The sequence below is a fragment of the Aricia agestis genome, chromosome 3 (assembly GCF_905147365.1).
Source record: "Aricia agestis chromosome 3, ilAriAges1.1, whole genome shotgun sequence".
Classification (NCBI taxonomy): domain Eukaryota; kingdom Metazoa; phylum Arthropoda; class Insecta; order Lepidoptera; family Lycaenidae; genus Aricia; species Aricia agestis.
In genome coordinates, this window is record NC_056408.1 from 8,296,721 (window position 1) to 8,313,835 (window position 17,115).

General features: G+C 35.9%; 2 protein-coding genes across 2 annotated transcripts; one reads left to right on the top strand and one right to left on the bottom strand.

The window, feature by feature from the left end:
• Positions 1 to 3,860: 3,860 nt before the first annotated feature.
• Positions 3,861 to 10,014, bottom strand: LOC121725282. Its single transcript, XM_042112173.1, has 5 exons — positions 9,913 to 10,014; positions 9,309 to 9,512; positions 8,605 to 8,828; positions 5,577 to 5,726; positions 3,861 to 4,169 (listed from the first exon to the last, which is right to left on the bottom strand). The coding sequence occupies exons 1-5, from the start codon at positions 9,920 to 9,922 to the stop codon at positions 4,083 to 4,085; spliced, it is 675 nt and encodes a 224-aa protein (XP_041968107.1). The 5' UTR covers positions 9,923 to 10,014; the 3' UTR covers positions 3,861 to 4,082.
• A 440-nt stretch (positions 10,015 to 10,454) lies between these two features.
• On the top strand, positions 10,455 to 16,578 carry LOC121740450. The gene is made up of 4 exons (XM_042133145.1): positions 10,455 to 10,574; positions 11,454 to 11,522; positions 15,637 to 15,781; positions 16,418 to 16,578. Exons 1-4 carry the CDS (start codon positions 10,455 to 10,457, stop codon positions 16,576 to 16,578), a joined length of 495 nt encoding a protein of 164 aa, XP_041989079.1.
• Positions 16,579 to 17,115: the final 537 nt, after the last annotated feature.

The window sequence follows — 17,115 nt, forward strand, 5'->3', positions numbered from 1 at the left end:
GTACGATGCCTGGAAAAGTGTTTTATAAGTAATAAATTTTCGCGTGTCTAATTTTCCACAATAGGCGCTTAAAAGTAATAGTTAACTTTAACAACTCATAAGACGTAGGTATTTAGTTTATTTTAGTTTTTATTATTCGTAGGTTTATTTGGTTATGTAAGTTAAATATAACTTAACAATAATAATTAAACTTCTATTTCCATTATTACTTTTCCCATGATTTAATTTCAATATTTAAATAATTGTCTCAGTGTAATAATTTTATTTTTACTGCTGCACTTAGGAATGAATATTAATTTATTTACCTACTTAACTGTAATTAAATGAAATTTTTTATGAGCTAAGTATCTAAATAAGTGCTAATAAATGCAGGTAATAATACGTGGAACACAGGACATTACAAATGAATCAGTATTTATCTCTGATAACATTCTTGGAACAAGATTAAACAATATCTTATCAACACACAGCAATGGAAATCAAAACTTTTTAAGTTTTGGTTGCCAATGGTCGATATTTTGTGATTGGCCATAAAATAGAGGCACTAAAGAGAAACTAATTATCACGCTGAAAGTCTGTTGAAAATAACTATTTAATTGGTGAGTAATATTTTTGTACTTTTTGGCCTAATTTTAGCAATCATAAATTTAGTTTTTTGGTAGGTATAAAAGAAACGCATTGCTACGCTTAGACGTACATTTTAGTAAGGGATAGCCCGGTTTTTATTTTACAGCAAAATGTTACAGCACTTTTATAATTAACTCGGTTAAAATTGTAGCCTATGTGTTATTCTGATGTATAAGCTATATGATTGTAAAGTTTCATTAAAATCCGTTCAGTAGTTTTTGCGTGAAAGAGTAACAAACATCCATACATCCATACATCCAAACAAACTTTCGCCTTTATAATATTAGTAGGAAGTAGGATGTTCTATCTATCCAATAAATTAACCTTTAAAGCACAGTGAACCCCTTCATAAGTAAGCGTTGGTGAAAATTTGTAAATGTGGCGATTGGTGAAAACGGGCATAAGGGCTTCCACACAAAATTGCGAATTTGCATCGCATCGTAATCTGTCCTGACGTGTCTGTCTGTCTGTCTGCGGCATCGTAGCATCGGTTTATCTGGTTCCTAATAGACCGATTAGCAACTTGCAGTCGTTTAGGTTTTATATTTTGCATTCTGGTTCGTGACACTTATCAATATAATATAATAACTATGTTACCGTTAGAATGCAGAATACGTTAACGTGCACATTACCTAGGTAGGTAATCTGCAGATTCCCAGATAAAATGTGAAATTTAAATAAAAAAAAGCCTTATATTAATTGCACTTTACCTAGATAAATAGTCCTAAAAACTTTGCTTACTTATGCTTGTCAACCTAAGATTGTTGCTGTTTTGATTGTTTTTTTTTCTATTTATAATAATTCCCTACAGCTAAATTACATGTTTTATTCAAACAAGAACCTGTTTTATGTAATTTAATAATAATAAACTATTTGAACTTTAATTAACTCATCCAGGTAATCTGCACAATACCTTGTTAATCTACAGTCTTACTGGTTTACGCACATTAACGGTAACATATACACATTAATGGAAAGTTGACCTGGAGCTGGTAATTGATAGGACTAACCTAACCTAGCCCGACTCCTCACCAACTTAGAGCAGAGGTCTCGTGTTTGGGCTCATTTTAATTGCGACAACCAGTAATGCTAAGTACTCACATGCGGTCTGATAGTTTTACTCCAAATCGAGTAATAATTACTGTGTGGACCATCGCCACCATCGCATCGAGCCGGCTTGATGGAATTATAAATATCGATTTAGAATAAAACTATCGAGCAATGCTGAATGTGTGGACGAAATCCCGAGCCGCGGGTTTTGTTTGACGTTATTGCTCAATCAAGCAAAACCGTATGTGAGTACTTAGCGAAAGACGTAGATAAACAGTAAATATATTTGCATGCTGCTGCTGCAGCATCACCTGGATTCTATAGGAGCCGAGCTCCGTATGAACCCAAAGTGGAGTTTTCATGTTTGGACTCATATTGACGGCCTCATCCAAGAGGATATTTACATTTTAAAGTTGCTTGGCGGTTTCTTTTTAATTTCTTAATTTAATTTTATGTTGCAGATATTTGCGATGCGATGCGAATTCGCAGTTATGTGTGGGAGGCCTAAGGCTGCGTTTCCACCAGAGATGTGTTGCGAGGAATGTGTTTTTGAGAACCAATAGAATCACTTCATTGACGTGACCTCCCTCAGCGCAGCGATTCTATTGGATCTTAAAAACACATTCCTCGCAACAAATCTCTGGTGGAAACACAGCCTAACTCTTAATTAGAATGTAAAATGCATCCCGTTCTAAATAAAAATAAATGAATAAAATATCTTTTTATTCAAAATGGGTATCATGATACTTTTTGAAAGTCGAACGAAGAAACTACGTTGCCTACCACCGGTTCGGGAACTACCCTGCCGAGAAGAACCGGCGTAAGAAACTCGCACGGTGCCATCTTTTACTAAAAAAAATGGAAAATTACAAAGTTATGGCTTACAGCTATGTAACAAAAATAAAAGAAAAGTAACCTGCATGGAGCCACCCTATTCCCAAGGTGTGCTGTCCTCGATGAAGTCATTGACTTTATAATACGCTTTTGCACACAAACATTCTTTAACTGCTTTTTTAAATTTGTCTAATGGTAGATTTTGAACATTTTCTGGGATTTTATTGTATAGGCGTATACATTGGCCTTTAAAGGATTTGCTTACTTTGGCTAGTCTGAACATTGGTATTGCTAACTTATTCTTATTTCTAGTATTTACATTATGATTATCACTTTTCTTTTTCAAAATATTTATGTTCTTTCTAACATATAAGAGATTTTCCAAAATGTATTGAGATGCGACGGTCAGAATTCTTATTTCTTTAAATTTTTCTCTTAGAGATACAAAAGACGACATCTTATAAATAGAACGAACAGCTCGCTTCTGCAGCACTAATATTGTATTAATGTCCGCCGCGTTTCCCCACAAGAGGATGCCGTAAGACATTATGCTATGAAAGTAGCTAAAGTAAACTAATCGCGCGGTTCCGCTACGGATCAATGTAAAGTGTACAATATTATTCAAATGTACAATTTTTCAGGAAATATGGGTTCTTGCTGTAGCTCGTGTTGTGGTGATGATGGTGGTGGTGGTGTGAACGTGGTGGATCAGGCCCACGACAACAGCTTCCACCAGGAACCAACAGGTGGCGGCGTCATGGTCGTCGAAGATGCTCCAGGACCCATGGGCAGATGATAACTACGACTAAATTAATAAACTACAACTTAAAATAACTTTATTTTAACTTTGTTTTTGGTAATGCAAATAAATTATTATTATGTTAAACGTCACGTTTTTGTATTTTTTCGTAATACAGCTAAGTATTTGTTTTATTTAGAAAACGGCGTGTGCCCCCGACCTAACCGAAATAATATTATTATCTTCATTTGACCATATTTGACCTTGACTGTGACTTCTAAATCCTTACCAATAATAGTTAATTATTGAAATTGAAGGAGAGAAAAATAATTTAAAGGGTATTGAACGATTGAACGTCGATATTTCATCTTCTTTATTACACAAAATTAAATATTGTTTATGAAATTAGAACATAACCAATAAAACAATCTCACAAGACCGGATCCATAAAAATATTTCATTTACAATAAAATACTGAGTAAAAAAGTATCAGACCCCTATATATGTGGCAAAACGCTAACGCTAGCGCTAACGCTAACGCTGCAAAATGTATGGATTTGACATTAGTATTCGCTAGCGAAACTTGAGCGAAACGCATACATTTTGTAGCGTTAGCGCTAGCGTTAGCGTTAGCGTTTTGCCACTTATCTAGGGGGGCTGAACATACTCTTATTACTCGTAATATATGAATATATTGAGTACCTGCCCCAGCAGACAGGCGCACATATATTTTTTTGTATTTTTTATTTACAGTTCTTTGTCATGCCTTAGTTTTTTATAATCATTATAATATTTCGCATAAGTATTCATTTTAATGCCATCTTTCTTATTGTTAGACTCTGCACAGTACTTCATATTGCCTATAAGATGTTTCTGATCCACCGAAGGAAATGTAGCAGCAGTTGTGGCTGGGGTGAACCTGCAATGAAAACGAATAATATGAAATAAAATCATTTTGATTCGAACTTGTTCGAACTTTATTATTTTTAATCAAAGTATTAAATTGATGCTTTCAGTTTGAAAGAATCGTTTAAATTTGGAGAAAAAGAGGGCTTTAAGAATCAACCCCGAAGTTATTTCATTACTTTTTAAAGTTGTTTGGCGGTTTTTTTTTTAAATTTCTGAATTACAAATAAAAGTAATTAAACTATTTTGTCTATGCCATGCTTATTTCAGCAGAAAATAGGTAAATATATTAAAGTAATTAAACTCCCACGCAATGAGTATACGCGATCGTAGAGGTGCTACGAAACCTTACGAAACATTTTAATTTCGCAACCAACATTCCTAGACACCATAATATTCAGCGAAGCGATGCATAAAATATCAGAACATTGTTGTCTAAACTGGTATGTTTCTGATTTGCCATTGTGGTAGCCTCTTGGTTTGGCGTACAGGCGTCCAAAGTCTATTCATGTTAAGAAAGGACTGCCTCGTTAACTCACTGATTGATCAGTGCAGTTAATAGAATCAGGCGATACTTTCCAGAAATCCATGGCTTAAAATTTAGTATGTAATTATTTTTTGCAATATTTCACGAAATAAACCTCAACCGGTAAGGTAAGTAAATGAGGCATAGGCATGCGTACAGCACCTCCCTCCTCAGTCCTCTGGCACTTGACGGACGTTGTTCGTAGAGTCAATATCCTGAGGATGCTCCGGTGTTGGGGCGAAACGCGCGTCGAGGTTTTCAACCTGCATGGTGGTGAGGGGCCTTGCACGGATTTGCTAACATTATTGCTTGTGTGGTGGAGATGTTTGCAGGTTCTTGCATGCAAGTGTACGCATAAGCAGTGTGGGAGAGGAGGGAGGTGCTTTACGCATGCCTGTTGCACACTCACTCAAATTACTCACAGGTTGAGGTTTATTTCACGCAATATTGCTAAAAATAATAACATACTAAATTTTTGATCAATGCAGTTCATGTTTATAAGTATAAAAATATAATATCGACTTCAAAATTGAGTTCCAAAATTCCACCGCAACATACATACTTACATACATACAGAGCAAGTTAAATAAAAGCTTTTATATAACATAACACTCGTATTATATACGATCGAATTGTATTATAGTAACTATGTAGCTATAACATCGACACGGACGCATATTGACCAATGGGTCAATTTTAACATTACACTGACGATCGCCCTTATTGTCAAGAACTGAAAAGTTTTTAAGCTATACTCAGAAAGTATTACCCAATAGGCAATCAAAATAGGCAAATCCGTACCTATTATAGTAGCCTCTTTAATATTTTGGCTATACCCTCTGAAAGATTTTCGCCACTGATATTTTGACAACAATTAACAGTAATATTACTTACTTTGCCAGGAGTGAGAGAGCCTCTATGTCTAACTCTGCCGATGTAGAGCGGTTCGGCGGAGTGCGTGTTGCCCGCTATGATTGCTTGCGGCGGTACGGAGCCGTTATTGGCAGGGATCCATTGCACGGCGTTTTGTTGGGCACATAGAACCTGAAACGTTTAGAGAAAACCTTTAGAGCAGGTACACATTGGGCGTTTTGAAGCGCTCGCTTTGCTAACGCGTGTCTTGAGAACCCCGGATTCTATTGAAGCGTACACACGCAAGCGCGCGTTACTGGCGCGCTTGCATGTGTCGCGTACGCTTCAATGTTAATGTTGTCTCGAAGAGTCATGCTTCAGTTAATTGGATAAATACCACAGGCTGAAGGGTTATCAGCATCAAATTCACTAGTGTTGTTCTTCTGGAGGGCGTGGGTTATTGGGGGCCCGTGGGTTTTTCGCGTAACTTTCTGCCGCGCACTCTAAAACTCTAGAACGAACTGTCACCAGCAGTATTTCCGGACCCATACGACCTGCAATTTGCAAACCTCCGGCCGGCAACGCACCTGCAGCTCTTCTAATGTTGTGATTGTCCATGGGCAACGGTAGCTGCTTTCCATCAGGTGACCTGTTTGCTCCCTTATTTTATAAAAAAGGGGAGTGTATCATTTTCAAGGATTTCAAAAACTCACAGATAATTGAGTGTTCATAGGTACGCCTGCCATTGACCCGTCTATTTGTTTCTTGATACATATAAAAAAATATGTTTTTCTAGATTTACTGGTCAAATAATTTTTATATTATTAATAATAATAATAATAATAATAATAAAACATTTATTCATGAACTTTGGACAATACACCACACTACATTACAAGAAAAAAAAACAAAAAAAACACAGAACAGTTAAAATGATGTTGACATGGCAATACAAAACAGTAGTCTAATATGAACTGTAACTAGCCTAACTAAGAATGAACAAAAAATAAAAATAAGAAATGTAGCAAGTAACAAATATTTCAATTATAACTTAGCAAGCAAGAGTGTTATGGGAAGGTAGGAGGTGTAATGCTCAAGCCATTGAAATGGAGTCCACTCAGGTAAAACGACTATGGATAACCACAGTCCCTGATATTCTGTGGATCCAAAATGTCAGGCGCAAAACAGACCACCCAAGGCTACAGTGTCGCAGTTTAAAAATAAATTATGCAAAATGTTTCAGATAATAATAATATAAAGGCAAACTTATGTAATATAATAAATAAAATATATAAAAAGAACTAAAATCTTAAATCACATATGGCATGCAATAATTTATGTGAGGTAACTTACGTTATACGTATCATAAAAAACAATAAGTACTTAATTATTATGATAAAATTTTAAAAGATTATATCTATGTATAATAGTGAACGATATGAAAACAACAAAAAAAAATGGAAAAAAGGTTTGTTTTTAAAATTATTTATAGAATGCAGAGCACGAAAGGGGGGTAAAAGGTTATTCCAGATCTAGCTCGCCAAGTACCTAAAACAACCCCTGAATGCGGACGAGTGATGGATAGGAGTAACTAATAGGTATGCCGAACCCCTGGTGGTGAGGGTCAGCTGTTTGTCGCATGCATATTAGTATTACAGATTTACGAAAATACTTAGGTTTAAGTTGAATTCAGGCAATAAAGGTGTAGTTCTTAAATGTGCACACTGCAGTTTAACTATAACTAGATGTATAAGCTGAGTCACAACTATTCATTGTTTTGCCATTATGCTAATTGATATAAGTAAAAAATAAGACCTTGTCTAGTTTTTCAGCTCATGATTTGTTAGCAGATTTATGATAAATCGAAGCACGCGGCATTGTACTGGTCTTACCACATTTTTTCAGAAAAAACATAACATAATAAAGATAATGGCGGTTCTCAATTAGGTCCATCACGTGGATTCCATTATCATATTATCCATCATGAATGAGATAATGACTTGATACTATTAAATAAATAAATTAACTACCACGCTAGCTTGTTATTGGTTTTACATTGAATGCAACTATTTGGATGATTTCAATAACTTGAATTAGGGAATAACCTTCGCTTAAGGAAGTATTTGATAAGTTATAAGGCTATCTTACTAAACTATTATGAGTTAAAAACGAAGCCAGAGATTCAATAAGTTTAACTGTCGCACTCAGAGTGGAACATTAATTACTTAAATGTAATTACTTCAATATTTTGACATAAGCCCCATACATTATCTTCATTAAATTGAAGGTTAATCATAATTAAATGTCTCTGAGTATGGCGGTAAGTGTTTTATTAAATTTTTAAGATTATTATTTTTAATTGTTTTATTAACTTTTAAAATTATTATTAACTCAATGCTACTCAGGTTGCAATGGAAATAGCAATGCTTAAGATTTCTCTGACGGACTAAATTCGTAACGATATCATTCGCTAATCGCTATAGAACTGGAATTACGACATTGCTCATAAAATAACGGATAAATTAATTTATACAATGTGTCCCGACACCGGTGTCCGATCCTTAAAATAACATATTGCCTGTGTAAGCGTAGTCCACAAGTTTAGCTATCACATGAGACCTTTTTTATCTTCATGGGATATTTATATGAGAAGTACTGGTCAGATTAGTGTCAAAGCCCGAGAAAAACTAAAATGGCTGCCATTTTACAACGGTGAGAGAGAGAGAAAAAATTTGAGCGCCAAGTTTCGATAAAATATGCCATAGATCATGACACTAAAGAATCGGACACCGGTGTCGAGACACATTGTATAGGTTAATTGGAAGGACGCAGTCATGGCTACAGAAGGACAGACGATAATCCATCGTGCAGACGAGAATGAAGTCGAGGCAAACACACCGTAGGTCGCCCTGCAGCTCGATGGACCGACAATTTGAAGAAAGCAGGAAGCAATTCAAGATCAGGAACATGATGACGATGAGGTTGCTACTAAGTTTTTGGTGTGGCACCTAACACCTTTTTGACTCTTCCGCTATTGAAATTGCATAACCATTTTTATTACCAAACCTACCTCAAAATTATGCACCGGCACTTCCAGTCCCGCAAAGGGTATATACGCTGCCTTGTGGTGGATCGCCAGCTTGCCCGGCACCAGGTTGCCGTTGTGGTGGGCTCTGATGACCCAGAGGGGGCTGCCGTCCCACCCCTCCCTCCCAGCGTAGTAGGCTTGAGTCATCAGGGAGTTGGCAGTGGAAGTGGTGGCAGGAGCCCAGTCGATTACCTCTTGGGGTGAATCTGTAATCATGGAGGTGGTAAAATTAGTATCACGCTCAGAAATTGATTCATAGGCAGATTGTAGACCTATGTGATATGGTTGGGCTTTGTCAAGTCAGTGTCGTTCATTATCATTCATCAATGTCGGCTGGGATTGACATAATCCGACAAAATTACGTAGGTCCACCTTTTTATGAATCAATTTCCCTGATGGTACAAAATTGTACCTTTCAAAAGTGTTCTAAGTATTTTGGTTGAAAGGAAATATTATGAAAAATAATCTTATGACTCGACACAATGCACCATTTATCATGCAAAAACTAACAGACTCCCTTTTTTCTACTCACAGACTCCGTTTTTTCCACTCACAGACTCCGTTTTGTCCCAAGTTATTCAAGAACAATACTGTCTCTCTTGTGACCTAGCTTTGCGGTTTTCGTCATTTTATACTTATTATGTACCCTATTCATTATATGTGACAGCTTTTAAGAATATGCTTACTCTCAACCACCATCACGGGCGTTGGCTCAACCTCTGACACCTGAACGGGCGGATGGTATATATGGTTGGTGACGTATGTTGGCTGGTTGTTGATGTCATTCGGGGGAGGGGGGTAGGCCGGCATCATTACGGGTGTAGGCACGTAGGTGTAGCCCGGCGGCATACTCGGCGGCGGATAGCCGTAGTAAGGTTGGTTGGGTGGAACTGAAAGGAGAGACACCTGATTAGTTTAATTTTTACGGATTTGTCTGATAGTGATATTGCTTGATTTGTTATTAATCATAGCTCTACGAGGAATGAGAATCACACAAATATCAATAAAAAACAATGTTAAATATATATATTTTACGACCTTTTAAAACAACTTTTAATGTAGGTAAATAAAAAAATACAATGTTATAAAATGTAATATTACTAGGTTCCTGTAAATCATGAATTAGAAGTCCATTGAAATTGTTTTTCTATGGATATTGCTACAACAAAGTAGGAACTGTACAAAATACCCTACTACTCACACGATTACTTGATAGATAACCAAGTATGGAATTTTTGGAAAAATATGATCTACAGACGATTACGAATAAGAAAATATAGAAATACTTACTGTGTGACATGTTAAACTAGAGCAAAGCACTGAAATAACAAACAAACAGTATCTTCAACTATTGCAAGTTCGATGAGTGACTATCGGCCGCTGTATTGTAATCAGCTTTATCTAGAAATGTCCAAGCCAGATAAGATAAATTGTTTATTTCATATAAAATAATAAAGAAAATATTTCCAAGAATTCACTGAGACACTTAAGAGTCATTTCTTTATCCTGTAGCCAGAGCTATAGGATAAAGAAATTACTCATAACGTCGCAATTAATTTACAATCAATAGAACTCCATGTCCATGTCCACCATGTCACCTACAAATTAAAACCCGATTATGCTTTATCTTACATCGCGTTTAACAATTTTCATATTGATATCCTTAAATTAATGTTTTAAGTTATACTTGAGTAGACCTTAGATTCCGACAGGCACACCACGTTAAACTTTGTAGCAAAATGATCTACGACTATTTAAGTTCTTTTAATTGGATAAACACAGTTTTCGGCGTTAGAAAGCCATTTTTGTCACCTTTGGACTGGAAAAGCAAGATGTTTTCCTTCTTGATAGCTACGTTACTTATTCTAGCGCATCTCTTCGCTATTAAATTTCATTTTGAACTAGATTGGGAGAAACACATGGAGAGTATATCTTCTTTCAACAACATGATCGTGAATGTTGTCATAATTATACTCAACGCATTTCATGGGAAGACGCTGTATTTGCTTTACGAAACTTTCAATAAAATTATATCGAAACTTAAAATTTGCGGCAAAAGCGTAAAAATGTTAGCAATGAAATTTTATTTGTGGATAGCATTGCAGAGCTTAATTTTTATTCCATTTATTATTTTGGAGATAGTATTCGACGGACCACCCTACGTACTACTGATAAGGATGCCAATTTTTCTAACTATGTTACATTTAATAATCCACCTGTGTTTAATTTTGTCAGTTCTGAAATTGTTGAACCATCTCCTAGTGAATTCATTCGAAGGCTTTAGAAAAGCTAACAACAATTTCATCATAGAGGATAACGACAGTAAACCAAAAAGTTACGTTTATTTCTTAAGCCCCGACTTTTATTTTAGCGGCGTCGAGCGGCGAAAAAACGCAGATTTAAAGTGTTTATGTAACGTTTACGATGAGTTGTATACTGGTCTTGATCTACTGGAAATATGTCATGGAGTACAGGTATGAATGACCTAACCCTTTTTATTACTTTGTAAAATTAACTCGTACCTGGCTCATAAAACGTGTCAAAAAATGTTTTTATTCGCAAGAAAGCTATAATATGTAACCTTTAATATGGATTTAGCCGATTTCTGAAAAGCGTGGGTTCCGATTACTTATTAAAATTTAGCAAGGCGTGTTTATCAGTAAACACTAGGCACTTCCAACCTTTTCAATGTCCATTTTAACATAACTTGATTCCAATAACTCCATTTTACAGACCATTAATGCATATTAATTATACTCTCCCAGAAAATGTACTTAGATACGGAGAAAACTGAATTAATTGTACACGATGTTTTTTCTTTTTTCTTTCAGGTGCTGCTGATAATTTGGTTGATGTTTTCCAGCGCAGTTATTACCGTCACTCTATTAGCGAACAATCAGGTGAGTCATCTATTTCTTTAGTACAAATATTAGAATTAAGTCTGTGTCTTGCATAAACAAAATACAGATAAGTGTATCTTATCTGCTGCAATATTAGCCTGTTTCTGTAACCCAGACAACGAGTAAGTGGCCTGAAAAGAGAAGGCGTAGTATTGCAATTGTTTTTATGTGTTATCGTTTAACGTTCTATTCTAGAAGAAAAATCGAACGAAACGAAAAATCATTATTTTTCGTAAAAAGTAAATTGGAAAAAATCTGTTATTGTGGGATATCCATAAGAAATAGACATATTATACCATCGCGTTTTCTGTAGACCTTTTCATTTTGTATGTATACATTATTTTGATTAATCTCGTAGGGCGTCGCGTTTGCAATGTAAGCTGTAAAGAAAAAATGTAATTATTTACGACATCACATTAGAAACCTCAAAAATAACAGTATTTCTCCACTATTTAATGGATGTTATTATACTTGTAAACCTTCCTCTTGAATCACTCTATCTTTTAAAGAAAACCGCATCATAATCCGTTGCGTAGTTTTAAAGATTTAACGGAACAAAGGGACATGAGGGAAAAAAAGCGACTTTGTTTTATAATATGTATAGATAATATAGAAGTTCACTGTGAAAATAGCAGCGCTAAAAGAGTGACTTTTTAATCACTCTATCTATTAAAAAAACCGCATCAAAATCCGTTGCGTAGCTTTAAAGATAAACTAACAAAGGGACATAGGTACAGAGAACGCAACTTTGTTTTATATCTTATTATACTACTTAGTGATGAAGAAATACATAATTAGGTACTTAGCTGTTATTATATTTTAACAAAACATATAAATCTTATATCTTTAAACGAGCAATATATATATATGGAATCTCGCAATCGGCTCCAACGATTTTCATGAAATTTAGTATATAGGGGGTTTTGGGGGCGATAAATCGATCTAGCTAGGAATAATTTCTAGAAAATGTCATTTTCATAGGATACCGAGCAAAGCTCGGTCAAACAGCTAGTCATATCTAAATGACGCAATTTGTCGAAAGAATTGTTGCTAGTTTTTATCCTAGTTTATCGTCTACAGTCTAGACCATTAATTGTTTAAAATGCTATTGTAAAAAGCTCAGAACAGGAAAATAAGGTAAAAAGCCATGATATTATAATACGTAAACCAGGGGTTCCCAATCTTTTTCAGCCTGCGGCGCAGTTGCACGTCACAATAATATTTTATCACGGCGCCCAGCTATTAAAAAAATATACATAAATAATATACACCTCTAATGATTATAGTTGCAGTAATAAGTAATGCAATAATTATAAAATAAAGAAATCTATTGATACATTTACTAAATGTTGATTTAAATTACAAAATAAGTTGAAGGCTTGGCTTGAATGTGATCTGAAAACTTTTTACGACAGAAGTATTGAATAGCTATGCAATATTTTGCTTGGCTCCTTTTACGTTTCATGTTTTGGTGGGATTTCATTTCTTTTTTGAAGGTTTTTTTTTCTTTTCTTTTCAGGTCACGTTATAACTTTTCTGTGCTTAGCTTAGCACCCATTCCCTATCTCCTTTTTATTTTTTCTTTGAGACTTCGTTAGTTCTATAGGTGGACAACGTAACGTAAATACTTCTTAGTTCTGAGTCGATTATTATGATTTATATTCATATATAAGTATAATTGACTCTTAAGCTAATACTTGAAGGTGGTCATTTTTAGCATTACCGTTGAATACATAGCAGCACTGATTTAAGCATCTCGACGTTCCTCGCAGGAAAGGAGCAAACCTTATTTCATAATAATAATAATATTAAAAATATCGAGCGAGTAAGGAGTGTATACGAGTATCTCAGTACGGATTACATTTATATTTAAATCGAATATGATTATTGTTTCACTGTTACCGTTGTTATGTATTTCTGGTGTCGTTATAAAAGCTAAAAGTCCAATTAAAATAAAATAAATTATTGATGGGGGGCCTCATACAACAAACACGATTTTTTCCCCTTTTTTGCTCTATATCCATAATGGTGTTACGTGCTAGGGTTCGAGGATTTGGAGAGAAAGACCTGGTGACTCTCTTGAAGACTTTATTAACACTGCACTAAACACTAGGTCACAACACTTAGCACTAAGTCCAAACACTAATCACTAGGTCCAATCACTAAGCACTATCACTGTCCTAGGTCGTAAGCCAAGTCGCAGGTTTCACTGGTTCACTCACTATTGATCACTTGTTGTCGCCTCGAAGATCGCTCAGATCGAACTGAACTGCCGGGCCGTCTACCTGCGGCTTTTTATATGGCGAGACGAATTCCAGAAAGTTCCCGATACACGTAAACAAGTAAACAAGTGTGGGAAATTTCTAGGAGGCTCGAGCATGTACCACAATAAACATAAACAACTAAAAGTAACTAAAGTAGTAAACACGTAAACAAAATAAACCGGTAAACACGTAAACAAATGTTGGGACTTTCTAGAAGGTTCGAGTATGTACTTGCGCACCTCATACCATGCGCCTGTGTTCCCTCGGTAAGTTTCGCTGGTCTGTCGCTAGATGGCACTACGTGTTCGTATACCATGTACCGTAACAATGGTAACAGTAAGGTTTTTGAAAATTTCAGAAAATGCTCAATTGTGTTTTAACTTTAATAATTAATAATAAAAATTAAATAAACTTATTATTTAAGGGGGGCTCCCATACAAATTTACGGTACGGAACCCTATGTATGCCAGTCCGACTCGCACGTGGCCGGTTTCATAAGTTTTCTTTTCATTTTGAATAAAGACCTGTCTGGGTACCAAATTTCAAGGTTCTAAGTCTGCTAGTCAGTCAGTGAGTGACAAAATGTAGTAACTTTGACCATCCGTAACTATTAAACTATTTATCGAAATTTCATGTAATTTGGAGGTTAAGCTAGTTTTAATACTTGCTCCTAGTGACCGAAATTCTAAATCCCTAGCTTTGTTAACATCGAAGATAACGGGGGTGTGAAATAGGCGCGAACCGCTTCGGGAAAAGTATGGTACGGCCGTGCCTTTGTTAAAAAGCTTGGCTGGGGCACGGCCGTGCCCCCAGATCATAAAATTGTTCTAATTTTAAAGGATTTATTTTTAAGCCGTCTGAGAGCTTGTTGCATCAGAATAAAGCTAAATGCCTCACGTTTTATTCTACGTAAAACAATTAGCTTATTTAAAAAAATGACCACTACAAAGGTTGCCCCTAAATAATTATAAATTCACTCACAATATTTTAAGATATTTATAGAATGGAAGATTCATTAACTTAGATCTTATCTTAATTGCAGCATCACATTTCTGAGGTTCCTAAATCGTAGTTCAGTTCCAGTGTCCTTTTAACTTACGTCATGTCACTCCAACTTCAATCTTCCATCAAAATGGTTGCTGCTAGAATGATGAAGCATGATGCGAATATGCACACCAAAAAAGCGACTTTTTTGAAAAATCAAAACAACCAATAAGGGCCTGATTACACCTACCGAGTGGAGTGGCGAGATAGTGCCCTCGGCCGAGCACATCCATAGACCATTATACACATACCGAGTGCTTGGTCGAGTGCATTGTCACGCCACTCCACTTGGTAGCTGTAATCAGAGGAAAGCCTTGCTTCGGCACGAATGGGCCGACTCGACCAGAGAAATACCACGGGTTCACAGAAAACCGGCGTGAAACAGCGCTTTCGCTGTGTTTCGCTGGGTGAGTGAGCTTACCGGGGGCCCAATCCCCTACCCTTTCCCTTCCCCATCCTCCCCTATTCCCTTCCCTACCCTCCCTATTCCATCTTTTAACATCTTAAAAGAAGAAAAAAGCATCCTTTTTAAGGCCTTTTAAGGCTGCATCTGCAGCTCTTCTGGTGCTGCAAGTGTCCATGGGCGACGGAAGTTGCTTTCCATCAGGTGACCCGTTTGCTCGTTTGCCCCCTTATTTCTAAAAAAAATCAGGTCCTAACTTGTAAATCAGTGCTTACTTATAAAACTTTGTTAAAATGACAATATTATCTACTTCAAATTGCCATTATGGATAAAAATCCTGTCTGACTCGCGCTTGGCCGATGTTTTTGTCTTATGTACCCGATTTTAGAATAATTATTTTTAGGCGACCATCCCGTGGTTGGAGGTGATAAGAGGCTTCCAAATATATCTGTGGTTCGTATTGGGATGCCATGTTGATGATAAAATCCGCCAACAAGTGGAACGCACGGACTTGCTCATCATCAAATATTTAATTGATTTTCAGGCTGGTGAGTTTCTTAAATAATGATACAAATTACAACATACCTCTTTGATACTTTACTAGTCACTTAAGGACAGTTTAAATTATGCTGTCAATGTTGTTTCATTATATGGAAGGCTAAAATGCCATAGAAGGAAGTACCTAGTAGATTTTGTTAACTTCCTAGCTTGAAAATGATGTTTGTTGATTTAAAAACCACCTAATGCTAAGTACTCACACACGGTTTTGCTCGATCGAGCGATTGCTCGAAAAAAACGAAGAGTAAAAACCACGGCTCGGGCTTTCGTCCACACATTCAGCATTGCTCGATAGTTTTACTTAAATCGAAGGAAATTAGATATAATATTAATTCCATCGAACTAGCTCGATGCGAGCCTTAGAGCTGGCTCGATGCGAACCTTCGAGCTGTGAGTTTTGCGGTCCACATGGTGGTTTTTGCTCGATTTGGAGTAAAACTATCGAGTAAAACCGTATGTTAGTACTTAGCATAAGACGAACTCTGTCAGGTACACTTTCATAAGCAGTGATTAGTAAGTAGTTAGTATTACCTAACTGTCCTAACCTTACTAATGTTAAATAGAATAGTTCTATTAATGTTTAAAAATCGAAACAATGTTTTTTTCTTTTTTTTTCTTTTCTTCAGATCCTTCTCGAAAGAGCGTGCTCCAGACTTTCCGAGTGCTGGTCACCACTAATCGTCTTCAATTCAACGCCTGTAACCTGTACCATATTAATTACACCACGCTGCTAGGCACTGTAGTCAGCGTCATCACTTATAGCATCATATCGATACAGTTACTATAGATTAATTTTCAACTCTAGCCTTTTATGTGTTGTAAGTTATGTAATGGAGAGTATACAATACTGAAGATGTACCCCCTTACTAATAAACGTTGTATAAGCTTTGAATAGTTATACAGTGTTTTGTTCCTGTCACATAAGTGACATTTTCAATTGGATTGAAGAAGACAAAATACTGTAAAACTATTCAAAGCTTATACAGCGTTTATTAGTAAGGGGGAATGTTTATAAAATATATCGACGGTGGAAAGGCAAAAGTTACCAAGCGACATATAGCTATTTTTACAGGAGAGCCGATTAAAGATTCATTTTTTCTTTAAAAAATCGTAGAAAATTAACTATTAGAGATATTTTAAAAATTCCAACGGATTGTTAAAGTATTTTAATGCCTTTATTAAATAGGTATTTCTGCATACTTAGCGTAGAAGTGGCGTTTGGTTACAATTTACCTAAATTAAGAAGCAGGTAAAAGTTACCAACCGACAAAAACGTTTTATCTTTCAATCTAGTAAAGATATCTAAATATATATATTTTTCCAA

Bases quoted from the DNA above. Each gene is read 5' to 3' on its own strand.
- LOC121740450 (XM_042133145.1), top strand. From the start codon at position 10,455: ATGTTTTCCTTCTTGATAGCTACGTTACTTATTCTAGCGCATCTCTTC. The intron at 11,523-15,636 runs GTGAGTCATCTA...AATTATTTTTAG, and splicing joins CTCTATTAGCGAACAATCAG to GCGACCATCCCGTGGTTGGA. The intron at 15,782-16,417 runs GTGAGTTTCTTA...TCTTTTCTTCAG, and splicing joins TTTAATTGATTTTCAGGCTG to ATCCTTCTCGAAAGAGCGTG.
- LOC121725282 (XM_042112173.1), bottom strand. The intron at 8,829-9,308 runs GTAAGCATATTC...CCATGATTACAG, and splicing joins GCCCGTGATGGTGGTTGAGA to ATTCACCCCAAGAGGTAATC. The intron at 5,727-8,604 runs GTAGGTTTGGTA...TAAACGTTTCAG, and splicing joins TGCCGGTGCATAATTTTGAG to GTTCTATGTGCCCAACAAAA.